Source organism: Phacochoerus africanus, chromosome 13 (genome assembly GCF_016906955.1).
Source record: "Phacochoerus africanus isolate WHEZ1 chromosome 13, ROS_Pafr_v1, whole genome shotgun sequence".
NCBI classification, from domain to species: domain Eukaryota; kingdom Metazoa; phylum Chordata; class Mammalia; order Artiodactyla; family Suidae; genus Phacochoerus; species Phacochoerus africanus.
In genome coordinates this window covers 49,040,382-49,068,242 of record NC_062556.1, presented here as the reverse complement: position 1 = coordinate 49,068,242, position 27,861 = coordinate 49,040,382, and the positions used below count along the sequence as shown (strand labels likewise).

At 38.9% G+C, this 27,861-nt stretch overlaps 1 protein-coding gene across 10 annotated transcripts in view; it reads left to right on the top strand.

Moving 5' to 3' along the window:
- The window catches only part of MYCBP2 (MYC binding protein 2), a 263,517-nt gene that overhangs the window by 217,194 nt on the left and 18,462 nt on the right, over nt 1–27,861 (top strand). For 8 of the 10 annotated variants that reach the window (XM_047755874.1, XM_047755873.1, XM_047755872.1 and 5 more), the window contains 16 exons: nt 88–255; nt 5,230–5,387; nt 6,943–7,142; nt 8,389–8,538; nt 9,846–10,006; nt 11,305–11,461; nt 11,638–11,862; nt 13,753–13,818; nt 15,528–15,767; nt 16,107–16,205; nt 19,279–19,359; nt 20,606–20,872; nt 21,581–21,864; nt 23,237–23,333; nt 25,332–25,451; nt 27,468–27,569. In XM_047755874.1, the coding sequence (XP_047611830.1) occupies nt 88–255; nt 5,230–5,387; nt 6,943–7,142; nt 8,389–8,538; nt 9,846–10,006; nt 11,305–11,461; nt 11,638–11,862; nt 13,753–13,818; nt 15,528–15,767; nt 16,107–16,205; nt 19,279–19,359; nt 20,606–20,872; nt 21,581–21,864; nt 23,237–23,333; nt 25,332–25,451; nt 27,468–27,569 (2,575 nt within the window). The remainder of the gene's footprint in view (nt 1–87; nt 256–5,229; nt 5,388–6,942; nt 7,143–8,388; nt 8,539–9,845; nt 10,007–11,304; nt 11,462–11,637; nt 11,863–13,752; nt 13,819–15,527; nt 15,768–16,106; nt 16,206–19,278; nt 19,360–20,605; nt 20,873–21,580; nt 21,865–23,236; nt 23,334–25,331; nt 25,452–27,467; nt 27,570–27,861) is intronic. The other 2 variants (XM_047755870.1, XM_047755876.1) reach the window with 2 other exon arrangements.

The window sequence follows — 27,861 nt, the reverse complement described above, 5'->3', positions numbered from 1 at the left end:
ATTATAGATTTATGGGTCCTTTTACTAAGGAAATTAAAAATGTATTGCCCATCATACTCTTAAGTTATTGGGTGTGATTCAATGCAGGCATCATCATGAAAATTTTGTGGGTTATCAAGATGACAACCTATTCCAGGATGAAATGAGATATCTGCGTTCAACGTCTGTGCCTGCCCCGTACATATCAGTAACTCCTGATGCAAGTCCTAATGTATTCGAAGAGCCAGAGAGCAACATGAAGTCCATGCCACCCAGGTATTTGAGTTATCTTCTTCCTGTTGAGTCCAGTGTTTTGGTGGCAGAAGGACTTTAAACTAGAAGAGAATGTTCTAGAAGTTCTTTTATATATACATCCTTTCATCTTGGGAAGGAGGTCATGTCAGTTCTTCAGGAAGACATGCATGAATCAGATAAGGTCCTTGATGGCAGAGGCAGACTAGGCAGAGAAAAAAATATCAACTAATGAAGTAATAAAAGATTCCATTATATGGTATTATGTCATTTACTGGTCACTTTGAGGCAGTGCTTAGAGAAGGTTTTATGGGAGAAGTAGCACTGAAAGTAAAACTTGAGCTTCCAGGAGTATTACTTGGCAATGCTTCCCACACCTACCCCTTCATATTATAGCATCAGGGTAAAGGGCTTCTTGAAAACCGAGTAGAAGCATGTAAACGTAATGCAGAAAGAAACAGGGCACCACTTAGGCCTTTTAGAAGAATGACTTGGTAAAAATGCAAAGATAGTCTCACAGTGTCAACTGAGAAGCTGAAATTTTTAAAATTTAAGCTAAGTGTGGGGAATTGGATTGTGTTGACAACGGTTATGAAAAGAAAGACAGATAAAGGAAATATTTTATAGGAAAAATCAGTGTGACTTGTTGACTGAAAGGATAAGTTTAGGATAACATCAAGATTTCAGGCATGAGTAACTGAACAGAATGTCATTGGAGAGGAATACACTTGCTGACGGAAGAAAGAACATGCTTCTTAAGATTTGCCACTCTGTTCATACTATACAGTGGTAAGTAGGTACATATACAGGCAAACCTCATTTTATTGTCCTTCGCTTTGTTGCACTTTGCAAATACTGTGTTTTTCACAAATTGAAGATTTGTGACAACCCTGCATTGTCAGATAGTGGTTAGCATTTTTAGCAATAAAGTATTTTTTTAATTCAGGTATGTGCATTGTTTTTTAAAGATGTAATGCTGTTGCACACTTAATAAACTGCAGCATAGTATAATCATAACTTTCATATGCCTGGGAAATTAAAAAAAAAAATTGATGTAACTCACTTTATTGTGGTGGTCTGGAACCAGACCCGTAATATCTTCTAGGTATGCCTGTATAACAGATATTTTAGTGAGCATAATAGAACTTATATATCAAAATGAGTATTTTCCCACTGAAAACATTTGTAACTTCTCCCCTCAACTGTGTGAATTATTCATCAGAGTTGGGGTTTTTTTGTTTGTTTGGTTGGTTGGTTTTTTGCAGCTGCTCTTAAAATTTTCTCCAAAAAGTGCAGTGTAGCCTTTTATATCCTCAAAGGTAATAAGATATCGCTAAATAAATAGTTTTCTTTTTAAGAATTAGAAACCATTTTGAGACTAGCCTGATAAATGTGATTACTCTTTAGGATCAAAATCAAGCAGCATAAACTTATAGGTAAAATGAAATGCAGTTCTATACATCATTGAATATCATAGTCAAGGTAAAAGCCTCTAGTGTGGAAGCCCCTCTTATTATCACTGGTGTCACAAAAGAAATTGAAGATCCTCTAGGGAATCCTGTTTTCCACAGCTCCACGCTGTAGCAGAGCAGTCATCCAGGGTCCAGTTGCTGCCTCAGAAACAGGATGCACACCACTGAGGCAGAGTACTCCCTGGTACAGCACCTTCAGTAAGATCTCAAGCTACCTCTGGGAGGGGATCAAACAGGAGTCGGCCATTGTGGGGAAGGAGGTCTAGGGAAATCCATCCCTCCCTTATCAAAGAGCTGTCCACTTTATTATAGCCCTAAGAAAATGCTTAAAATAAACTGTCGGAGTTCCCGTCATGGCACAGCGGAAACGAATCTGACTAGGAACCGTGAGGCTGCAGGTTTGATCCCTGGCCTTGCTCAGTGGGTTAAGGCTCTGGTGTTGCCGTGAGCTGTGGCGTAGGCCAGTGGCTACAGCTTCGATTAGACCCCCAGTCTGGGAACCTCCATATGCTGTGGGTACAGCCCTGAAAAGGACAGGAAAAAAAAGCAAAAAAACAAAACAAAACAAACAAAACAAACAAACAAAAAAAAAACAGTGTCATACAAGGCAGATGAAGAACACAGTCTGAAAGAAAACTCTCGAGGAAAAAAAAGAAAATTTCAGTAAATACTCCATAGTACTGAAAGACTCGATAAAAAAGAAAATTTCTGTAAATACTCCATAGTACTGAAAGAATCGATAAAATAAATTTAATAAAAATTCAAATGTGGTGAGGTAAAAAGATACATTACAGAGCTGTAAGGATAGGCTGAAGACCAAGTCAACACCATTATAAGACCAATTAATACGTTAGGAATGTTCAGAATGGGAAATTGAATTATTGATATGAAGGAAAAATTTAAGATAATCCTAGTCAGGAGTTCCCTTTGTGGCACAGGGGAAACAAATCTGACTAGGAACCAGGAGGTTTCAAGTTTAATCCCTGCTCTTGCTCAGTGGGTTAAGGATCCGGCGTTGCCCTGAGCTGTGGTGTGGGTCACAGACACAGCTCGGATCCTGCGTTGCTGTGGCTGTGGTGTAGGCCAGCGGCTACAGCTCCGATTCGACCCCTAGCCTGGGAACCTCCATATGCCACGGGTGCAGCCCTAAAAGGAGAAAAGACAAAAAAATAAATAAAATAAAATAAGATAATCGCAGAGAGTAGAGTAAAAGGACAAAAAGTTTACAGCAATTAGAGCCAAGATAACAAGTATAGAGATAGGACAGTCCAAAATAGGAATAAGTGGTTCTTTAAACTAGAAAAACCAACAAATATAATTGAAGATTTATAAAGCTATAAGAAAAAAATTCCTCAAATAATAAAGTACTAAATTCCCAGATTAAAAGGAAATTTTTGCAACAGATGACTATAGGATATAGATTAAGTTATTGAAACTCCAAGGGGGTGGGGGAACACAGGAATTTTTCAAGTATCTGAGCCGAGAAAAAACAAATTATTTTGCAAAAGGAAAAGTTTAGAGTGAATTCAGACCTCTGTATAACAACTTTAAATGAAAGAAAAGAAATGAAACAATGTCTCTAAAGCTCCAAAAGAAAGAAAATATTACCTTAGAAGTTTAACCCAGACATATGTAAATGTAAAAGATTTGGGAACATTAGAACCTAATTATGGAGAAATTGAATAAATGAAACAGTTAATGAAAATTATGTTTAAAAGACTGTGTAGTATTCACATAGTATAATTTTCACAAAATCCTAAATAAACGGGACTATGACCCAGGTTGAGACATTCCCAGGTGTACCATAATTTGGGAATACAGCACCTTTGAACAGTTCTTTCAAAAAATCTTGATGAACTCAGGCTATTATAAAAGAGTAAATGTGGAGTTCCCACCGTGGCACAGTGGTTAACAAATCCAACTAGAAACCATGAGGGTGCGGGTTGGATCCCTGGCCTCGCTCAGTGGGTTAAGGATCCGGCGTTGCCGTGAGCTGTGGTGTAGGTCGCAGACGCAGCTCGGATCCCGCGTTGCTGTGGCTCTGGTGTAGGCTGGTGGCTACAGCTCTGATTGGACCCCTAGCCTGGGAAGCTCCGTATGCCATGGGAGCGGTCCTAGAAAAGGCAAAAAGACAAAAAAAAAAAGTAAATGATGAACCCATTAAATCAGTGGTTTTCAGTGGGGGTGGGGGGATTTTGCCTCCCAGGTGACATCTGACAATGTTTGGAAACATTTTTGTTTCCCATACTTGGGCTAGTTACATAGGCATCCTAGCGGGATGCTGCTCAGCATCCTACAGAGCATAAGACAGGCCCCCACAAAGGGATTCTCTGGCCCAGAGTAGCTGAGGTTGTGTCAATAATGGTCATCCTGGTTTTCTTTGACTTTTCCTGTGTTGCTTGAGTTCTTTTCACAAGCACAATCATTTTTATAAGAACAAATCAATTATTTTTGAGATTGTTCAACAGTTTTTTTTAAGTTGATAGATAAACTTCCCCTGAAAGCAGGTATTTCATGCCTGATAGTAACACCATAAATAAAGTGAATTAAATTAAATTGTCTCTATATTCTGGTAATTCTGGAACCAAACAGCCCAAACTGACATCCAGGCACCTTTACTCCACTTAGTTTGTACAGTATTTATAGTCTGTTCAAACAAGAATGTGCACACACTGGAGCAGTGAGTGAAGAAAATGGCCAAGGAATTAGCAACTTACCAGAAAACGTATAAGCTTTACTGAGGAACACAGGATTTTAAAACTGGCTTGGATGATGCAAAAGAAACAACTCTAGAACTCAGGGTGAGCAAAAATATCCCAGTTTGGAATGAGGTGACACAGAAAATTCATGAAAAGAATAGTTTGTAAATTTGAATTAGAAAGTAAAGAAAGATATTTCTTTTTATAAAATGCCCCAATAAAGGAAATTGTATAACTATCTAATACCTTTTCAAGTATTTTTTAATGCTGCTGTAATAAATAGGAAAATTGAGTTCTCAAGCAAAATGCTGGAAATCAATTTATACCACACTTCAGTGTGGCCGTGCTCTGGACAGGGCTGTGAGCAATATTTCCCAAGAATGAGAAGCCTCAGAGAACAGTGAGCACCAAAAGAAAATTGCATCCTTTTACTTTCCCTTTTATTAGGTTTCTGAATGTCCATATGTATTTTCTTTTGTCTGCCTGTTTTTCCTGAATATCCTGACACATGTCTTTCACCACAGTGCTTTTGATTCTGAAAGGAGCTTAGAACATTTGGTGCCTTGTCTTTTTCATTTAAAATGCAAAGTAGATTTAAGAAGACCCAGAGTTTTAAGATGCAGTTCTGAGATGAGTCAAAGTGTGACTACACTTGGAAAGATCAAATTATGATTTTAAAGAGAGGCTGTCACATTGGCTTTGAATTTATAGTCTTCCACATAAGATGTAGGTTCACATATTTGACTACACTATTAGGAGCTAAATAGAGTGTCACTTCCATCACTTTTTCTCTTGAGTTTTTATCTGTCATCTTCTTCTGTCTGCAGTCTGGAAACTAGTCCCATAACTGATACTGATCTCGCAAAGAGAACTGTCTTCCAAAGGTCATACTCAGTTGTTGCTTCAGAATATGATAAACAACACTCCATTTTACCTGCTCGAGTTAAAGCCATTCCTAGAAGAAGAGTTAACAGTGGAGACACTGGTAAGTATAAAGATAAAAAGGAAGATTGAATTGTCTGAGTGGTTTTATTGGTAGATATTTTTCAAAATCTAATTTTTAAAGGCAAAGGAATGGATTAATTTTAAATTACAGAGGACATCCATTCTGTGTGACACAGCCATAAATGTGCCTCTCTAAAGTTTGCGTCTCAGTTGGAAGAGACACCCAGAGATCAGAGATCATCCAGTGTTAATCAAGAATAAATTGACCTTAAAAATATCTTACTTGTTAGGTATTTAAGCCAAATATTGCTACTGTTATCTCTTCTAGTAACCTTCAGTGAACCAGCAGTTCCAGCGACTTAGTTTCACAGCAATCTTCCTACTCCCAAAAGAAGCTTAAAACTCTTGTGTCAACTACCAGTGTGAATAGATAATGAAAATTAGGGATATGGCTAGCTCTTAGTGTTAGATAATCTGGACCAGTTGGTATCAACAGCCCCAAATTGGAGGAGTTCCTGTTGTGGTTCAGTAGGTTAAGAAAGAGGAGTTTCTCAAATCTGACTAGGAGCCATGAGATTGTGAGTTCGATCCCTGGCCTCGCTCAGTGGGTTAAGGATCTGGTGTTGGCATGAGCTGTGGTGTACATCAGACACAACTCGGATCTGGTGTGGCTGTGGCGTAGGCCAGCAGCTGTAGCTCCAATTAGACCCCCAGCCTGGGAACCTCCATATGGCATGGGTGCAGCCCTAAAAAGCAAAAAAAAAAAAAAAAGAGAGAGAGAGGAGTTTCTCTGAGTTGTGGCTCAGTAGGTTAAGAACCTGACATAGTGTCTATGAGGATGCAGGTTCCATCCCTGGCCTTGCTTGGTGGATTAAGGATCTAGCATTACTGCAAGCTACAGCATAGGTCATAGATGCGGCTAGGATCTGGTATTGCCGTGGCTGTGGCATAGGCTGGCAGTTGCAACTCTGATTCATCTTCTAGCCTGGGAACTTCCACACACCCAGGTGTGGCCATAAAAAAAAAAAAAAAAAAAAAATAAAGAAAGAAACCCAAGAGAAAAAGACATGTTAATAATGTATCAGGCAGACCACTTACTAGATCTGCCCTAATATTTATGCTGAGATGATTATGTATCTTATTGAAGATCTTCAAGGAACATATTATTGAGGATAAATCAAATATGAATGATTCATTCAACAAGTATTTTTGAACTCCTATTCAGATACCATTGGTTATAAAGCAGTCCTTCAGAAAATAATGGGGATAAGATGGTGATTACATTTAGGGAGAAAATAAATCACTTACTGTTTAGTGTTTTAGAAAGCATGAACTCTAGATTCAGATCTGGATTCAAAACCCAGCTTTACAACTTAATAGCTGTTTGACTTAAGGAAAGCAAGATATTTAATCTTTCTGAGCCTCAGTAGAAATTAAAGTCGTTAGGATATGTGTCACATTAAAGAAACAACAAAAATACCCCAAAGACTGTAAAGTGAATAAGCTAGATAATATTTTTAATTAGCATCTTTAATATATTCATCATATATATTACCTTTGAAAATTAATAATTTTCCTTTTTTTTTTTTTAATAGAAGTTGGTTCTTCCCTCTTGAGACATCCATCTCCTGAGCTTTCCCGGCTAATCTCAGCCCACAGCTCTCTTTCCAAAGGAGAACGAAATTTCCAGTGGCCAGTTTTAGCTTTCGTTATACAGCATCATGACCTAGAAGGTCTTGAAATAGCCATGAAACAAGCCTTAAGGAAATCTGCTTGTCGAGTTTTTGCTATGGAGGTAAGAATGTATTAATATGGTTATTGATTCATTGATCATACAAACCATGTGATGATTTTGTTTAATGATGTCACTTTTCTATCAAACAAATTAAGGAACATTAGCAAATCAAAAAAATCTAGTATTCACATCAAAATTAAACTTTTTTTTTTTTTTGATGGCTGCATCTGCAGCATATGCAAGTTCTCAGGCCAGGGATTGAATCCAAACCCAGCTGCTACCTATGACATAGCTGCAGCAACCCTGGATCCTTTAACCCACTATGCAGGGCTGGGAATCAAACCCATACTTCTGCAGCGACCCAAGCTGCTGCAGTTGGATTCTTAACCCACTGTGCCACAGCAGGAATTCCAAAATTAATGAATAAATGAATTTAGAATGTCATATTTAAGCACGCTAAAGAGATGTATTTCTTCATTCCTTTATTATTTGAATCCTGATAATACTTTTTGAAAAAGATTTTTGTAATCACTGTCATTTTATTTAGAATAATTATGTAAGGGAGATGAAAAGTAACGCTTTTGAGTTATAAATTTAACAGTAATAACTTATCTGAGTCTCTGGAAATGGATTGCTGTATATCATAGACCTGTATATAATAAATCTTTTTTCTTTATCATGGGTAGCAAATTAACCTGCTGTTTCATTGATGGGAACAATATGAATATATTTAAGTAAGTGGTAGCTTGTATAGAGCTTGAGAGATTTTCTGTGTTGATCCTAAAGGCAAGTTGGAAAAAAAATGTGCTTGACGAAATTAATAGTAAGACAAATACTTGAAATAAAAAGTGGTTTGAGGCGTTCCCACTGTGGCACAACGAGATCAGCAGGGTCTTGGGAGCGCTGGGACACAGGTTCAATCCCCAGGCCATTGCAGTGGATTAAGGATCCAGCCTTGTCACAGCTGCGGCTTAGGCTGCAAGTGCAGCTCAGATCTGATCCCTAACCCAGAAACTCCTATGTGTCGCCAGGCGCCCCCAAAAAAAGAAAAAATAAAGTGGTTTGAAAAAGTATTTCAGTATTGCATTTCATAGGTATTATTTTCCCTATTATTAGTTTTTTAATTAGACTAAAATTACTGACAATGTAAGTTCAGTGTGCTTTCAGTGAAATGAAGGTCAGATTTGTATCTTTCCTTACAAGATGTAGCCATGGAGATTCTTTGTTTCTGAATAAGAAAAGCTCTGCTATTTTCACTTGTAAGTTTTCTTTTAATCTTGGACATATTTAACCATCATTTATTCAGGCTTTCAACTGGCTTCTGTGTAATGTTATCCAAACAACTTCTCTTCATGACATCCTGTGGCATTTTGTGGCATCACTGACTCCTGCTCCAGTGGAACCAGAGGAAGAAGAGGATGAGGAAAATAAAACAAACAAAGAAAATGCAGAACAAGTAAGTGAGATTTTTGTTTTTTTAATTTTCCATACTTTTACAGAAGAGTAGAACCACCTTCAGATAATGCAAATAATTTGCATGAGGTCTTTCACAGATTGTATAACCTAAAGGTAGAAATATAAATTAAATGCTATGAGCAATTTATTAACTATACTGGATGAAAGTTTTCTTTCTCCAAAAATGCTGTCAGTCAGTTTTGATTTCTCATTAGACAATACTCTCATGAAGCCAGCCATTGGAGGATATGTACTGTCATGGTGCACCATGAGGCAGAAAAATGGGGGAGCTTTACTACAGAAATCATTCTGCTTTACAGCATTGCTGTCAGGCGCCAGGCAGTGAAAACAATACTGTATAGGGACATGCAGTTCAAAATTATTTGGCTTCAAGAGACTTGGATTTTATATGAGGCAGCCTGCATTATGGAGAAGCGTTGAACTTGGACCCTGGAGGCTTGGGTTCCAGCCCCATTTCTACTTCTGTAGTTGTGACTTCTGGGCCTCATCTCTTATTTCTAGAGCTAAAGAATAGAGGACAAAATCTTCCGTTTGAAAGACAAAAATTATCAGGATAGATAGAAAAAAACAAAAGCTAGATACTGTTTACGAACATCACATCTAAAACCTGAAGATAGAGGAAAATTAAAGTCGAAGGTTAGGAAAAGGTATACCGGGGAAATACCAACCCAGATTAAGTTGGTACAGCTATTTTAACATCAGAAAAAAAATACACTTCAAGATATAATTATTAATAGGGATAAAGAGGCTCTCTACAAAATGATACAAGAGTAATTCTGGAAATATATGTAGCCTTAAAAAATATGAAGTAAAAATCAGTAGAGCTGTAAGGAAATTTTTTTTTAAGACTCCACAATTACAGTTTGAGATCGTGACACATCCGTAAGAGCTGTCTATCCCTGCATAACAAACCACCTGAAAACTCACTGGATGAGAACAATTGCTTATTGGCTCGAAACCCTGTGGGTCAGCAGTGTGGGTGAGGCTCACCTTGGGAACAGCTCATTTCTGCTAGTAGATCAGTGAGTACACTAGTACGCACTTGGTACTCCTACATGGCATTTGTTTGGAGATTTTATTTATAGGTGACCTTATCACTTTTTCCTTTAAAATAATGTAAACATAATTAGTTAGTCTTAATGGACGGTTTGGGTATGGTTTGGTTTTGTTGTTTACGTTTCTGTTATCTGAGTAGCCTTGAATTATGTGTAACACAGTATTCTTTGTGGAGAAAATTCCTCCTCCCAGCTCACACACTAATCAGCTTACTCTCAACTTCCGTCTTAGGAGAAAGATACAAGAGTATGTGAACATCCACTCTCAGATATCGTGATTGCCGGGGAGGCTGCTCATCCTTTACCGCATACGTTTCACCGCTTACTTCAGACCATCTCCGATCTTATGATGTCTCTCCCCAGCGGCAGCTCCTTACAGCAAATGGCCCTGAGGTAATCTTCTGTCTGGGTATTCCACATACCCTTGAAAAGAGATCTGATGGTGTAGCCAAAGCTTGAAACATTTGAAAGACCTCTTCAGGTAGCAAGATAGAAAGACTCCCTGCTATAGCTGAATGGTGCCTCCCTCGTTACTGTCCTAATTTCGAGTTGTCCTTCTTCTTAGCTCAGACCTGTTGGCCCCTCTGTAAAATGTGGATAATATACCTCCTGCTGCTCTAAATGGTCACAGTCTGTGGTAGCCTTCCTCACTTTCCCCCCTTCTACCTCAAATCCTTTGGCTCAGGGCTACTCAAGAGTAGACTCTTAAAATCTGTCACCAAAAGGGAGAGGGGGAATGAAGTCTCAAAAACAGAAATCAAAATAGGTTTTTGAATTGAAAAATATACCAAGAGAAAAGAGCACCACCTCCTTTTAAGTCCAAAGCTGCTGAGATTCAACATCGCTTTTACATTGTGAACCTTGTCACTAGAGCCACACGCTAGACTTTACACATAAGAATAAACCCTCCATTGGTCTTTATGAGAAATAGGTTGACGGAGTGATTTCAGCCACCCGCATCCCTAACGGGAGGTCAGCAGAGGGGAGGTTTTGTTTCCTCCTAACAAGATTTTTGAAGTACAGAATGTGTTATACTCTGATGAATTTGTACGAAATTGTAAGACAAATAAATTTGAGAAGCTTTTATGGTTGAGGTAACACTTGTCTACAAAACTGATTTATTACCTTTTTTTGCTTCCATAGCCTTGATCTTCATGTATCCAGTTTTTATATTTAAAATGGATAAACTTTCCCTAGAATTTACATTGTTTGAAAGAAATAAGCTTTATTTCTTGAAAAAAAATAAAACCCAGCACAAATGATTTTTTTTCCTGAATTTTTAACATTTATGGTTTTTACCTAGAGCATTAAAATTTCTCAAAATGCAGAGTTCTCATCATGGCATAGTGGAAATGAATCTGACTAGGAACTATGAGGTTGCAGATTCAATCCCTGGCCTCTCTCAGTGGGTTAAGGATCGGGCATTGCCATGAGCTGTGGTGTGGGTCACAGACACGGCTCGGATCTGGCATTGCCATGGCTCTGGCGTAGGCCAGTGGGTAGCAGCAGCTCAGATTAGACCCCTAGCCTAGGAGCCTCCATATGCCGCAGGTGCAGCCCTAAAAAGACAAAAGACAAAAAAGAAAAAAAAAGAAAAAACCTCGAAATATTAGGTATAGAGTGCTTTTCTCCAGGAATTCCTAAGAGATTCCTGAAAAACAATTATTCAATACATTGCTTATGCTTTTTAGATGCTGGAGTCTGAAATTCAAGCAATCTGATCACCAGTTCCTTCATCAGAGCAACGTCTTTCATCACATTAACAATATTTTGTCAAAATCAGATGATGGAGACAGTGAAGAGAGTTTCAGCATCAGTATACAGTCTGGCTTTGAAGCCATGAGTCAGGTCAGTCATTTAACAGTATCTTGTGTTATCCTTCTAGTATTCAACGATATATTGAAGGAGAAATTGAAAATTCCCCATAAACAATTTGGTTCTTTTAGTTCTTACCTCATGTCTATTTTATTATCATGGAAGGTTTCCATCGGAGTATTATAATCACTTATGTTTGTTTCTGGTAGGAACTGTGCATAGTAATGTGCTTAAAGGACTTAACCAGCATTGTTGACATAAAAACTTCAAGCCGACCTGCCATGATTGGCAGTTTGACAGATGGTTCCACAGAAACCTTTTGGGAATCAGGAGATGAGGATAAGAACAAAACCAAGAATATCACCATCAACTGTGTAAAGGGAATCAATGCTCGCTATGTCTCTGTTCATGTGGACAATTCCCGAGATCTTGGGGTAAGAAAGGAAACTTAACTTATGGTTCACTGCTTCTTTGCAGACCTTTAGTAATCATGCAGTCTCATTCTGAGTTTTAGCAAAGATATCCACCTGAAACTTCACCATCCAAGCCACGTTTTTATATTTCCAAAATAAATCTGAAGTCTAAAGACAGATGAATGTGACTGGGGCACTCTGGAATACCAGTTCTAAGAAAAGGTCTGATTACAAATATGCCATGACTGTAGCTAAGCAAAATAAATATTTACTCCATAATTTCTTTACCTCCATGCGCTTGTGCAAGCGCTTCCCTGGGCCTGGAAGTCCTCCCCTCAAACTCTGCCTTTCTGATTCTTCCCAGAGCTCTAATACATAGCAGACAAATCATCTCCCAGTACCTCATCTATAAGAATTACTCTTTTTTCTCCCATGTGTTCTTTTTTACATTACTCTGATGGCACTTAATACACTTTGACCTTTAGTGTAATTAGTTGAATTTTGGTTTCAGTCTTTACCTCCAGCCATCATGGGAGAATTGGGGGGAATTCCTTAACTAACTGAATAATCATACTCTATGTTCTCCCCAGCCCTAGCCTGCCCATATACGTGTTTCAGCTGAATTGAGCACTTTTTGCAAAAAGCCCTGAATAGGAAAAATCATCCTATTTACTTCAGTGTTAAGAACCAAGAAGAAAGTAGCACCAGCTGCCAAACCCCCGTGCTTTTACCCCTGTTCCTAGAGAAGAATTCTTGGAAATGTTTCCTCAGAATGGTTGTGGCTTGCTAGCAAGTATAATATTAATAAGTCCCCTTGGTGCATTGCCAAGCTGCTCCTATCCCATTTGAGTGTTTCCTTTCCCAAGAAGAGCCAGAGTGGTAGGTTGGGTCTCAGATAACCTTGGATAAAGAATGCCAAGCACGGAAGTCCCATCTGAGTCAGAGCACCCCTTGCCATCCACAGTCACCACACCTTCTGTCCATCAGCACAAATTGAATAAGAAAAAAAATACTTAGCTAATATATCACTAGCTTATCTCCTTGAGACCCAAGAGTTCAATTGGTACAACTGCTTTATCTTACTTGAAAGTCAAGTGTAATAAATCAAAACATTTTTCTGGCTGAAACTCACTGCTCAGTACAATGTTATCTTTGATTCATGCTTTTAAGCTAAGTCCCACTCTCCGTCTTCAGAACAATGGTTGGAGTTAATTTGACGTTTTTTGCCTTTTAGGAGAGAGAGTCATGATAATACTCATTTTTTCAAGTCCCAATATGTATGCTGACATCTGCTTTCCCTTTAGGAAACCTTTTCTACATTATGTGCATCATTAAGGCTTGTATACCTCTGTGACACTCAGCCTGCCCAGCATCCTGCCTTAAACAAGCATTTATTGTTTTAAATTATTTCAGCCTATAGCACTTCAAGTATACAGGTCTCCAGGGAATTAGTATGTCAGTCTATTTCTTGATTGCTTGGCACAAAATGTGCTCAAACTTAAGGAATCAGGCTCTAGGACCAGCATGACTCTTTTCAGTACTTAAAGTTATTGAACTTCTTTTGAAATCTACCTTGTGTGTTCATGTCCCTTCCCTGAGCGAGGAGGCAAGTGTTGAAAGGCTTCATGATAGAGGTAGAATTTAAATGATTAGACTTTGGATGGAAAGAGAGAATGCCGACCTCCTCTCTCAGAGCCCAAAGAGAAGGGCTGAAATGTGAGATTCAAGATGGAGTTTGTGAGACAAGAAAAGGCCGGAGTTATAGCAACTGTGGTTGGTTGGGCAGATGAAATGAAGTCAGTTAGGAAGGACCGTAAGCGACAGGTGATGTTAACAGGCGGTAAGAAATCACTACAAGTTCCAGAGCCAGGAATATATGGCATAATAACTATTTTGAATTGTCTGTTTTAGAATAAAGTTACCTCAATGACCTTCTTAACTGGCAAAGCAGTAGAAGATTTATGCAGAATAAAGCAGGTAATTAAAATTTTGTCATGACATGTTTTACTGCCCAGGGAGAAATTTCTTCTTCTCGGTCTCTACTCTTCAGTACTAAGTTTATTTAGCATGCCACCAAAGTATTATAGGAAATCATCTATTTACAAAACACTAAGTTGACAAATGGCCCGTATGTATATGGTTAGAACCATCCCTGTGCTAAACGTGTAGAACTTCCCTAAATGTCCTCTATGGTTAATCTGCCTACAGTCCCTCCACCCTGACTCCTGCTTCCCTGGAAAGATTCAGGGTGCCTTACAATTCATCATAGATGCAGTTCACAGTTAGCACCTTAATTTACCTACACTTCAGATTGAAATGTAGGTGGTTGTCCTCTAGCTTGAAAGTGATTTACTTCTAACATTGTAGCTATATCCAGGTTGAGATTCTAGAAACAAGTTTTATCTGGGCATGTGACTGAGATTTTGTCTAAGTTCACCTGTGAGTTAGTAGTGTCAAAAGCCATTTTATAGTACATTGAAAATAATCCTTTAAAAAAGTTACATCCTGGAATTTAATATATGGCACAATTAAACCTTTCCCAGAAAAGAAAATCATGAACTTGGGGAATAGACTTGTGGTTGCCAAGGGGCAGGGGGAGGGAGTGGGATGGATTGGGAGCTTGGGGTTAATAGAGGCAGACTATTGCCTTTGGAATGGATTAGCAATGAGATCCTGCTGTGTAGCACAGGGATCTATGTCTGGTCACTTATGATGGAGCAGGATAATGTGAGAAAATAGAATGTGTACATGTAGGTGTACCTGGGTCACCCTGCTGTACAGTAGAAAAAAATAATAATGTATTGGGGAAATTTAAAAATTTTTTAAAAAATACATTCTCAATGAAATAAAGTGAAATGGCTAATCACAAATATATTGTGAGATAATTTTTCTTCAAAAGTGAAACATATTCAGTAACTGCACACTGAAAATCCTTGCTTATTCTGGACCTTTTTTTAAAAAAAAAAAAAAAAAAAAAAGGGAATTCCTGTCATGGCTCAGAGGAAACGAATCCAACTAGGAACCATGAGATTGCAGGTTCAATCCTTGGCCTAGCTTGGTGGGTTAAGGATCCGGCGTTGCCATGAGCTGTGGTGTAAGTCGCAGATGTGGCTCAGATCTGGGGTGGCTGTGGCATAGGCTGGTGGCTACAGCTCCAATTAGACCCCTAGCCTGGGAACCTCCATTTGCCGCGAGGGCGGCCCAAGAAATGGCGAAAAGACAAAAAAAAAAAGAAAGAAAGAAAGAGAAAATCCTTGGTTCAAATGTGCTTTCATGTGAAGATACACAAAACAGGACTTGATTGCTAATCAGGTGTTTCTGCTTGCAGGCAGGATAGGTACAGTCATGTGAATTGTTCGCAGTAGTTTCACTTATGTAACTTGTGCTCGGAAGCCCTACAGTAGGCAGACCTGCATTTTAATTCTCAAGTTCGTCACTACTAGAATCCCTCCACCTTAGTTAACCTCTCTTTCTTCATCTGTATAATAGCTGTCATAGTATCACTTATCCCTGAAAGGCTTAAATAAGATAGATATTCAGTGTGAAGTAATTTAGTAAACTGCTAGATTGTACTGTGTGTACAATTATTTGTTATTTGAGCTTGCCATGAATCATGCTAAGCCTAGGACAGGAATAAAGTAGTGATATGCCTGTAGCAGGTTCCTATCCCTTTTCTCCTCTCCTAGGTTGACCTAGATTCCAGGCACATTGGCTGGGTAACAAGTGAACTTCCCGGAGGGGATAATCACATCATCAAAATTGAATTAAAGGGCCCAGAAAATACACTGAGAGTTCGACAAGTTAAGGTTCTGGGCTGGAAGGATGGCGAAAGCACTAAAATTGCTGGCCAGATTTCAGCCAGTGTGGCCCAGCAGAGGAACTGTGAAGCTGAGACTCTGCGAGTGTTCAGACTTATTACATCACAAGTGAGTGTCCTTTTACTGCATATTCTCTCACAGAATACATCAAAATAATATACTACTTCAATAATAATATCAAGAGGGTGACAAAATATTTTATAAAACTTGTTAGAAATTGCTGGCTACAAATGTGGCCCATTTTTTCTTCTCATAGCCCTAAATTCTTATGTTTCGTTTTGCATTCACAATTCTAAAAAACAGTGCTGAATTCTGAAAAGTGGTGTACAGCAGGAGTAGCATGGTAATGTTATAAAACCTGCAGCATCATCACCCATTGAGGTCTCTAGCCTTCCCAGTGGTACTTCCTGCCATTAATCTGTTCTCACGTCCTCTCTTTCTTGTCAGGTATTTGGAAAGCTCATCTCTGGAGATGCTGAACCAACCCCGGAACAAGAGGAAAAAGCACTGTTGTCCTCACCTGAAGGAGAGGAAAAAGTATACAATGTATTTATTTGTATTCTAAAAATATTTATTTCCCTTTTTCATTTTCTTACTTTCATTCAGTGAAATAATCCACGTATTGCTGTGTATTTCAGTGGTTGTGTAGTACTAGTTTCTACACAGTTAATATTTTTTACTTTAATTAGAAAAGAAGATGAAGGAACTGTCAGAAGAAATTCATTATTTGTTCATGTATGCCCTAGCTAGCTTTTCAAGGAAAACAAAATTTGCTCTAAACCTTGGGCTGTTGTGTTCAGTCCTTAGCAGGTGTAGAGTGAACTCCACCCTTCGCTGTGCTGTGCACCAGCCGTTGTCTTCCCCTTCCTCCACCTTCTCTGTCCTTCACAGTTCAGCTCAAAAATACTGTCTTCTCCATGAATCTTCTTTGATTGTTCAGGGAAATCCTAAAGAAGGTTCATGGAGAAGACAGAAAGTAGTTTTTCCCCTGCTAACCCTCATAGTAATTTCTGTGTCTCTTGTCGTGTTTGTTTGTGTACATGCTTTATCTCTTCTACTGAATTATAGCTTCCCTAAAGACCAAATACATGTCTGGTCTGTCTCTGCCCACTGTGGCATAAACACACATGTGCTCAGTAAATTTCTATCGGAATGACCTGTTGTTTACATGGTTCTTGAAATTGAAAAATGCATTTGCCTTACTTGTTTAGTCTAATCTAAAGCATTATCTCTAAGAGGAAAATCACATCCATTTTCAAAAAGAGGTGTCAACCCTGAGTAGCCTTATTAATTCTTGTGTCTTTAATGTTACAAATAATCACCTTGACAGCCCTTTGAAAGATAATTTTGAGGACTTAATTAGGCTAACCCTTACCTTCTGATATAATAGTCTCTAAACCATCCATGTTTTTCTTTATTTAGGGTCTTTAAAAAAAAATAGGATTTTGTAAATTCTAGTAATTTTTTCAGCATCTTTGGAGATACCATTTGGATACCTACAAGACTGAGTATTCATTAAATTTGCTGAATTTTAATAAATGGCAGTTCTTTGCTAAACAGCCTTGAGAATTGATACCAAACCCTCAAAAAGCTTGTATCCTGTATTCTGTTCTTAGGTGTGAACGAATCACCCCCCTCAAAAAAAAAAAAAAAATTAGCAGGGATACTCCATAGTATATAATTGCCTTATTAAATATGTGAAAAAATTGTACATGTCATAGGATTTCAGTGTACAGGTGACATCATTGTACCCTGGAGTGGTCAGAGAAGGCTTCCTGGCAGATACTGGACTTGAGTTAGACCTGAAAGAGAACCGATGGAGGTTAGATACAGAGGAAGGGAGCAAGGGTGCCTTGAAGAGGCCAGCCTCCCAGTGGGAGAGTGTATGCGGAGACATTCAGGTTGAATAGGATGGTTGGATGCCCATGAGATAACATAATTTTTAAAGGAATCATTTTATAAGTTAGATTTTTAAGGTAGAATTTACCATACAAAAAAAATTATCCTTTTAAACTGTATCGTTTTGAATTTTGACTAATGTATATAGTTTTATCTTTCAAGTTATTTGCCCATATCATCTCAGTTGCTGAGTTTACTGGCAAAGGTTGCTTAAGTATACTCTTATTATCCTTAGACTCTGTACTGATATATCTTCTTTTATGGCTTTCAGTTGCTTGCTTTGGGTTTGATTTATTCTTTTTCTGGTTTCTTAAGGTCCTAACAGGGTGACTTGAGACTTTTCTCATATAAGTAATGCTGTAACTTGCTTTTAAGCACTACTTTGGTGTCGGAAGTTTGTGTGTGTGTGTGTTTTAATCTGTATATTTATCTGTCACTTAAAAGAGTGCTATAGATATAATGAGCACTATAAAACTTCAGTCTTCATTTTTCCTCTCATGATATGTTCTTTATTGTCAGTGTAAAAGTAGCTTAATGTAAATCCACCTTTATCAGAGTTTTGTTTGGACACTCTCCTTTTTTGCGTGTGTGTGTGCCTTTTTTAGGGCTGCACCTACACCATATCGAAGTTCCCTAGCCAGGGGTTGAACCAGAACTACAGCTGCTGGCCTACACCACAGCCACAGCAATGCAGGATCCAAGCCACATCTGAGACCTATACCACGGCTCATGGCAACCCTAGTTCCTTTAACCCGCTGAGTGAGACCAGGGATCAGACGTACATCCTCATGGAGAGTAGTCAGGCTGTTGCCGCTGAGCCACACCGGGAACATCCAGGAGACTTTCCTTTTAACCAAATGTCATTTTCCTGAGTTGCTCTTGTAATAACCCAGTGACCGTAGGATATGAACTAATAATGTTCACAATTTAGGTTGCAGGTTCAATCCCTGGCCTTGCTCAGTGGGTTAAGGATCTGGCGTTGCCCTGAGCTGTGGTATAGGTCACAGACGTGGCTCAGATCTGGCCTTGCTGAGGCTGTGGAGTAGGCCGGCATCTGTAGCTCCTAGCCTGGGAACCTCCATATGCTGTGGCTGCAGCCCTAGAAACCAAAAAAAAAAAAAGAAAGAAAGAAAGAAAAAGAAACAGATTCCCTCAAAGTGACACAAATTGACTAGATTAAATAAATCCAGGAAAAGATAGTATGCTTCTCTGGGTTTCTTTGAGGAGTTTTGTGTTTTTTGGGGGTTTTTTTGTGGGCTTTTTTGCATTTTAGGGCCATACCTGCAGCATATGGAAGTTCCCAGGCTAGGGGTCAAATCGGAGCTGCAGCTGCCAGCCTACACTACAGCCACAGCAACGTGGGATCTAAGCTGAGTCTGTGACCTACACCACAGCTCATGGCAACGCTGGATCCCTGACCCACTGAGCGAGGCCAGGGATCAAAGCACGTCCTCATGGATGCTATGATACTATCGGTCAGATTGGTTACCGCTCCTAGATTTCCTAAATTGAGATATTTTGTCCTTTTAGTCACCTTAGCCAATAGTGATTTCTTCAAAATTTTTATCTTTTGTCTTAGTGTTATAGATCTGAATTTAAAAAATAAATTCACCTTATAAAAATACCTGCTCAATTATTTCTCAGGATACCTCAAAATATCATATATACAAATTTATTGAAAGAGCCTACTTCCTTTGTTTTTTCCTTTTTCTACATAAAGGCAACATCAGATGCTGACCTGAAAGAACATATGGTTGGAATCATATTCAGCAGGAGTAAACTGACCAATCTACAAAAACAGGTTGGTTCATAGCCATTTCATTGTCTTTGTCAGTTTTTGTTTGCTTTTAGGTTGTAAAGCATTTTCCAAAATTTATGGAGGCTTTTTTATGCTGACTCTTTTATAGGTTCTGCAGAATGTGTCTGCCTTTTTCTAGAGAGGAAGGAATACATTGGCATACCTGCATCACTTTAAAGATTTTGTTATGAATGTTAACTTTCTTACCTTGCCGCTCTTTGTTTTTCTCATTTTCAGGTAGATTGTTTCATTTTGGTGTCAAATATCCAGCTATATCAGATTTCATGTGCATTTCCTGTGCTCTTTTACCCATTGTTTTTTTTGGTGGTGGTGGTGGTGGTGGTTGGTTGGGTCTTTTTTTTTTTTTTTGCTTTGCCAAGCAATTGTAATGTTAACTAAGCCAGTATTAAGATCTTTAATTATCAAGAGATGGGGAACTAGATGGTTCATGTAAAGGGGGTGCCTAAATAACATCAAATTAGGCCTTCAAAAGTCAAAGTATTGACTTTGGGATGAGGTTTTAAACTAGCCCATTATTTTAACTTTCAACACCATTAAATCTTTTAAATAAATAATAAATTTATCAGTGCTTAATCTTTTTAACAGCATTTTATTGACTCTTAGAGGCTACCAATTGTAAAATGTGCTGTTATTTTATGTGTCACTAAAAAAAAATTTTTAATTTTGAATTGTATCAATTATAAAGCACATTATAAATAGAAAATTTTAAACTGGGGAGAAATCTGCCTTAGAAGTGGTTAAATATTGCAGTTTGTTTTCATTTGATGTCTTAAACCAAAGGCAGGGGGATTGGTAACTGGTGTATAATTCTTTTCTCTGCTAGTTATTAAATATTTTGACTTTTAATCATGGTTTCCCTAGTTTTCCTTAATTGTTTTTGAGATGAGTTAAGAGAAGGGTATGATGTTTCATGTAAAAATCTATATTTCATGAAAATAGAATCTGGTTTATCTCTAACCAAAAGTCATGATTGCTTTTGGGATAACCATCGCACTGCAGCAAAAGCAATTTATGTGTATCTCCCATTTGGTCACACTGAGTAAATATGTACACAGAGTCTGTGATTTAATAAAATGGATTATATCTAAAAAAAAAAAAGAGAGAGAATGGTATGATGAAGAATTAACTGGGAGGCAGAGTATAAAATTGAGTGTCAACTACTGTTCTTTTTTTTTTAAGTAGGCCTTAAAAATATGTTTTTATATTTTCTTTATGTTGCTCTCAATAGGTGTGTGCTCACATCGTCCAGGCTATTCGCATGGAAGCCACCAGAGTTCGTGAAGAATGGGAACATGCCATATCAAGCAAAGAAAATGCCAATTCCCAGCCCAACGATGAAGATGCCTCCTCCGACGCCTACTGCTTTGAGCTGCTCTCCATGGTCTTAGCCTTGAGTGGCTCCAACGTAGGCCGCCAGTATCTGGCCCAGCAGCTGACTCTGCTCCAGGACCTCTTTTCACTGCTCCACACTGCCTCGCCCCGTGTCCAGAGACAGGTGACTGATCATACCACTTACCTTGTGGCTTATTTTGCCACCTGAAGCTTGGTTACAAATTGCTGCAACAACCAGCAATTTGTTTGGTTGTTTTGGATTGTATTTTAATTCCATTTTCTTTTCTCTTTTCTTTTCTTTTCTTTTTTCCTTTGTATGGCTGCACTCACAGCCTGTGGAAGTTCCCAGGCTAGGGGTTGAATCGGAGCTGCAGCTGCTGGCCTTTGCCACAGCCACAGCAACAATGGATTCAAGCTGCTTCTATGACCTACACCACAGCTCATGGCAATGCCAGATCCTTAACCTACAGAGCAAGGCCAGGGATCAAACCCGTAGCCTCATGGATGCTAGTCTGGTTCGTTACAGCTGAACCACGACAGGATCTCCACTATTTTCTTGTTTTTGACTCATTAGAAAGAGAATATGGAAAAGCAAAATATATTCCACTTTACTCATGTGCTGTTGTGATAAAGAGTGGTCTGGCTACCAAATGTCTTATTACCATGAGGTATATAAGAACCAAGTAAGAGACATGCTTTTTTTTAGGGCTGCCCTGGAGTGGTAGTTACCACTTGAGAAATTAAATTATATGTAAATCATTTCTCTACCTTCTCAAAACTTTTGAAGTTAGAATGGTAGCTAACCTCATTTAAAAAGAAAAAAAAAATTAATGTCAGTCTTTAAATAGGATTCTTTTATTTTTCTTACCAGGTGACCTCCTTACTGAGACGAGTTTTGCCAGAAGTGACCCCTAATCGTCTGGCCAGCATAATAGGAGTGAAATCTCTCCCTCCAGCAGATATCAGTGATATTATTCACTCAACAGAGAAGGGAGATTGGAATAAGCTAGGTATCTTGGACATGTTCCTAGGATGCATCGCCAAAGCACTCACAGTACAGCTAAAAGCCAAAGGAACTACCATCACAGGAACAGCTGGTACCTCCGTGGGCAAAGGAGTTACAACAGTTACCCTTCCAATGATTTTCAATTCCAGGTTGGTCATTGTATCTGTTTTGGTACAAAAATAAGACAGAGTCAGCTACTGTTTGGAGAATTAAGACATTTCAAAATCCATCTCATTTGCTTATTTACCAGGAATAGAAGTCATAAATGACTGACCCATGTGTAAAAGAGAATGCCGTGTACAGTAAAAGTATCTTTTTGAACTAGTGGGGAAAGGAAAGCCTGCTGAATATATGACATTAGAGTACTTTACAAGTATTTAAAAAAAAAAAAGTAGATCTTCAGACCACGTACAAAATAAACTTGAGATCAATTAAAGCTTATGTATTTCTACTTTTAAATTCTAGTAAATAGGACAAATTTTAGAAGAATCTTTTTGTAGTCTTCAACTTGGGAAGACCTCCTTTAAACAGAACACAGAACCCACAAGTAACAGGGGAAGACTCACAGATTTGGCTACATAAAGAAGACAGTACTATCAAAATGTTTTAAAATACAAACTTACTTGGAAAAAAAATTTAATATTTATATAATAGACAATAAATTACTATCATAATATTAGAAGAATGAATGACTAGAAATCAATGAAAGACAAACAACTGATACAAAAATAAGTGACAAGAACCAACAGTTGAGAGGAGAAAAATTACAAATGCCAATAAATAAATGAAAAGATACTTTTTTGGTGATCAGGGAAATATAGATTAAAAAATAGTAAAATACCTTTTCATTGGTAGCATTATGAAAAAAAATAGGCATTTTTTAATGACATCCGATGTAAATGTTAATGTAAATTGCTGCAGTCTTTTGGGCTGTCAGCTTGATAATGTATCTTTGTATTTGAAATATGCGTATCCTTTGACCTACCAATTCTACTTTCATAGAACCATTTCTCTCAAAAATGTTCATATATGTGCCAGATGTATACACAGAGATGTTTGTCATTGCAGTATGTATAACGGCAGAAAGGTAGAGACATCTGGAATAATGCTAGTCAAAGCAAAGAGCACCAGAATGCATATCTCCTCCTTCGTCTAGATAGCCTTGCCAGGGGGAAAAAAAAAGTCCAGCTGAAAGAAACAGGAGTATGCCCAAAGAGTTTGTGGTCTTTGGATATATTGGATATATTTTAAATACTCCTGTTCTAGAAGATACATGCAAAGATAATATATAAACAGTGAGATATTTGAAAGGGAACTCACATCAGAATAACTACTTTCTTGGGGTTGAAGAGATAGATTATGAGTTAGGTTTTGATTAACTTTCTTTTAAAATGCCCTGATTGTATCATTTTAAGAATTAAAATGCTGCTGTAATTTAATAAAAAAATTGAAATGTTGCATGCTGAAATAACACTTTTCCTCTTACTCATTTGTAATTATCACTGAGACTTTTCTTTGTAGTTATATTCGACGAGGGGAAAGTCATTGGTGGATGAAGGGTTCAACTCCTACTCAGATTTCGGAGATCATCATTAAGCTTATTAAGGATATGGCTGCAGTAAGTTCCCATTCTCCTGATCCTTGTGTCAGTGAAGTGCAATAGAAACTTGGTTAACGAAACAAGTAGGAATTATTCTACTGAATCGATGGGAGAGAAACATTCGCCATACTTGGCTTTGTATACAGGCTTTTTTGTAGGTTCACTATCGCACCAACTTGTCTTTGCAGTTGGTGATAAATTTGCCCTTTGTGTAAACCTTTCATTTCAAGCCTCCCAATTAATTTACTGAGAATTATTACGTAAGTCTTTCAAAACTTTAAAACTTAAAATGGAAAGTATGCTCTTCGAATCCTAAAAAAAAGCAGCCTGAATCCAAAAGGCTAAAGGAAAAAGGGGCTTTTCAGAGGGAAGGTTTCTTGTTGTCCTCAGTTCTCGTGGTTTACGACTGTCCAGTGCTGCTGTCTCTGGATGCCAGCTTTGCGGGGAGATGTGGGGGTGTGGAAAGGGGGAGTTAGTGCTCAGGGTGCCCGGCTCTCACTGGTTGCTCCGTGTTCGTTTCCTCACGTGCCACCCCATTGGCAGGAGTCCAGCCTGAGGAGGGGAGACACTGTGGCTGATCGGGTCCTGACAAGTAGCAGGCTGGCAGGCGTTTCAGAGGAGCAGGAATGTGACATGGAACTGTCCCTTTAAGGATTGATAGCATGTAGCTGTGAGAGGAGAAAGGGTGTTCTGCGGAAGTTCGAGGTTCTCTCTGTCACTTTACCCAACAGCATGGCTCTTTCCTCAATCAGAGGAATTGAGAATTTTTTCAGTTCTCAGATGGGCTTTCTGAGTATGTCCATTGGATGAAACTATTTAGGAAGGATGTTTAGGAATACCTAAATTCTGTAGTAGTTACATGTCGGTGTTCAGTAAAAATCAGGTTAGCAAATTAAAGTAGTCATAATTTGAACACATTTGAGCTCTTGGGTTCCAGTCATACTCTTTAAAGCAGTTAGCTTAGCTATATGAATTTCATGTTAAATAAAAGGATTTCGGGATCAGAATTTTTTGGAATTCCCTGGTGGCTGAGCAAGTTAAGGATCCAGCATTGTTACTGCTGTGGCTCTGGTTCCTGCTTTGGCACAAGTTCCACCCCTGGCCCAGGAATTTCTGCATGCTGCAAGCTCGGCCAGACACACAGATACACAAACACATACACAATATCTCACTGATAGATACTTCAATATTTCTGTTTTCATCTAAATGAGAGATGAAATACCCTTGAACTCTATAGGAAAAGTGTATTGAGAACCTAAAGTTTTATTTACTTTTCTTTTGAATCATCAAGATAGTGAATAGAAGTTGAATTCTTCATACGGTTGTATAGGACTTTTAAAGTATGCCCTTTGATCTAAAATTCCACTAGCAGAGTTCCCGTCGTGGCTCAGTGGTTAATGAATCCGGCTAGGAACCACGAGGTTGTGGGTTCGATTCCTGGCCCTTGCTCAGTGGGTTAGGGATCCAGAGGTGCTGTGAGCTGTGGTGTAGGTTGCAGACGCAGTTCGGATCCCGCATTGCTGTGCCTGTGGTGTAGGCCACCGGCTACAGCTCCAATTCAACCTCTAGCCTGGGAACCTCCATGTGCCACAGGAGTGGCTCTAGAAAAAGGCAAAAAAAAGACAAAAAATAAAATAAAATTCCACTAGCAGTAGTTCCCCTTGTAGCTCAGCAGTAACAAACCCAGCTAATATCCATGAGGAGGTGGATTTGATCCCTGGCCTCGCTCAATGAGTTAAGGATCCAGCACTGCTGTGAGCTGTGGTGTAGGTCACAGATGCGGCTCGGATCCTGTGTTGCTGTGGCTGGGGTCTAGGCCGGCAGCTGAAGCTCTGATTTGACCCCTAGCCTCGGAACCTCCATATGCCTCAGGTGTGACTCTAAAAATAAATAAATAAGTAAATAAAATAAAATTCCACTAGCAAATAAATCTTTCCTTTTGGCAAGAGATGATAAGAGAATTTTGATTATACATTTCTTATGTTGCTTATTAAATCCTTCTGTACTGCTCATTAGGGTCATCTGTCAGAAGCATGGTCCCGGGTGACAAAAAATGCCATTGCAGAAACCATCATTGCCTTGACCAAGATGGAGGAAGAATTTAGATCTCCGGTGAGATGCATTGCAACTACTAGGGTAGGCTTATTCTCATTTTCTCTATATTATTGCATGTTCTTTTTTTGTAATAGGTTTGAACAAACTTAAATCAATAAGCTTAGCTTAATCTTAACACTTTTTTTCTACCAAATATTATATTTGTCGAAAAAGGATGGGAGTTCCCATAGTGGCTCAACAGGTCTAGGACCTGACATTGTCTCTGTAAGGACGCAGGTTTGATCCCTGGCCTTGCTCAGTGGGTTAAGAATCTGGTGTTGCCAGAAGCTTCAGCATAGATGTAGCTTAAATCCAGTTTTGCCATGGCTGTGGTATAGGTTGCAGCTGTAGTTCCAGTCCAATCCCTGACCCAGGAACTTCCATATGCCACAGGTACGGCTATAAAAAGAGAAAAAAAAGTTATGAAGGGCTTCTTGAATTCTAAATTAAGCATGGTGTTGTTAATATTCAGTCTTATGTGTTCTTTATCAGCTAAGAATATACTGGTTAGAAAAGGCTAAATTGCCCTTATGTCAGTGTGTTGTCTTTTTAATGATATATTTACTGTAATTTTAGTATCAGCATTAAGCTATGATAGACTGAAGGTCCTTCAGAGACGAAGCCTCTCCTGCTTCTTCTGTGGTAGCTCAGTTGCCCAAAAGTTGAGCCCAATAACCTACTTACTGAATATGTAGGTCCTTTTTAAAAAAAAAAAAAGGCAGCGAATGTGTCCCTAGGGCAGGGTGGGGCAGAATCTTTTAGGAAGTGATTTTGCATTCTTCAGATGAGACATCAGTTGTAAATTTTTTTTTTTGGCTTTTTGGCTTTTTGCCATTTCTTGGGCCACACTCGCGGCATATGGAGATTCCCAGGCTAGGGGTCTAATCGGAGCCGTAGCCGCTGGCCTACACCAGAGCCACAGCAACTCAGGATCCAAGCCGCCTCTGCAGCCTACACCACAGCTCACAGCAACACCAGATCCCTAACCCACTGAGCAAGGCCAGGAATCGAACCCACAACCTCATGGTTCCTAGTCAGGTTCGTTAACCCCTGAGCCATGACGGGAACTCTGATCAGTTGTAAATTTTAACCTACCAAATTTCATGTCCCATATACTCCCAAAAGAGACTTGAAATTTCCTTGAAGTGGGGCAGTGTGACAGCATTAAAGAGGAAGTAAAGCCTAGTAAAAATTGCCAAAATTTATCCTCAGAATTCTGAAAGAGAAGATACACTGCATTTCCCTTGGGCAGAAGAAGCCAGCGGGTACGGTGTTGCCAGTGCACGTGGTTCTGGGCAGCTGTTCTGCGAGCCGCCCTTTCCTACCCTCCCACACTCCTCCAGATGGCTCTCCCCTTCTCCTTGCCCACTTTAACTCGCCTCCAGTTTCTCCTTCCCTATTTTACCCCCTCTTATTCTTATATCCAGTGATACTCACATGCATTTCTCAGAGTTTGAGACCGTTAAATAATTTTCCGGTTTTCAATAATGAAGGAATATGCCATTCTATATAAACATGAAGCTTACCCTCAGAAAGTTTTAAACTATTTTTGAGGGCAGTTTTCTAAAGTTTGTGAACATTTACTTACTTCTGACAAAGTGTACCAAGCCTAGTGCTTAGGCCGTGAGGGGCATCTCGAAACCTCGGAGGGACTGTTGCTACCCATCCTCATGGGACTGTGCACATCTGACCACCCTCCTTGGAATTCAGTGCCTCAAGCAGATAACACTAAGTATAAAACTTGGAGAAGGCATTGGTACATGAAATATGTAAATTTATGTATCAAAGTATTGTTTACATAGTTGACCAGTAAAGGATAATTTTATGTCAGGTAGACAACAGAATGGTTCATCAGAGCAACAGTCATTCAATCAGTGTGTATTTGCATGCCTGCTGTGTGCATGGCACACACAGCTGTGGGCATGCGTGCCTGGCACCACGTCCAGAGGCTTGAGTGCCACTGGGGATCTGCATTTTTTTCAAGTCCACCTAGCAGCCACTGAGCCATGGTAGTCCATATTTTGTAAGTCGTAACCAAACGGCCTTTCCCGTCAACAGCTCTGGCTTGCTCTGGCATCACTGTGCGTTCTTGACCAGGACCACGTAGATCGTCTGTCGTCCGGGAGATGGATGGGAAAGGATGGACAACAAAAACAAATGGTAAGATCAGAATGATTTCTTAAAAATGTATCTTGCTTTTCTTTATATTAAGCTTTAGCTTAGCCTTAAAAAAAATTCTGCATGTCAAAACTCAGTTAGTGGAGCTATTGAAAATATTGTGTCTCATCACCCAATTCAGGTCAGAAGTCTATTTCACATAGAATCCGCTCTTCATAGTGTATTAAGGGATTTAATTGCATAAAAAAAAACTTTTCAGAGTTCCTAGTTGTGGCTCAGCAGTAACAAATCTGACTAGTATCCATGAGGACATGTGTTTGATCTCTGGCCTCGC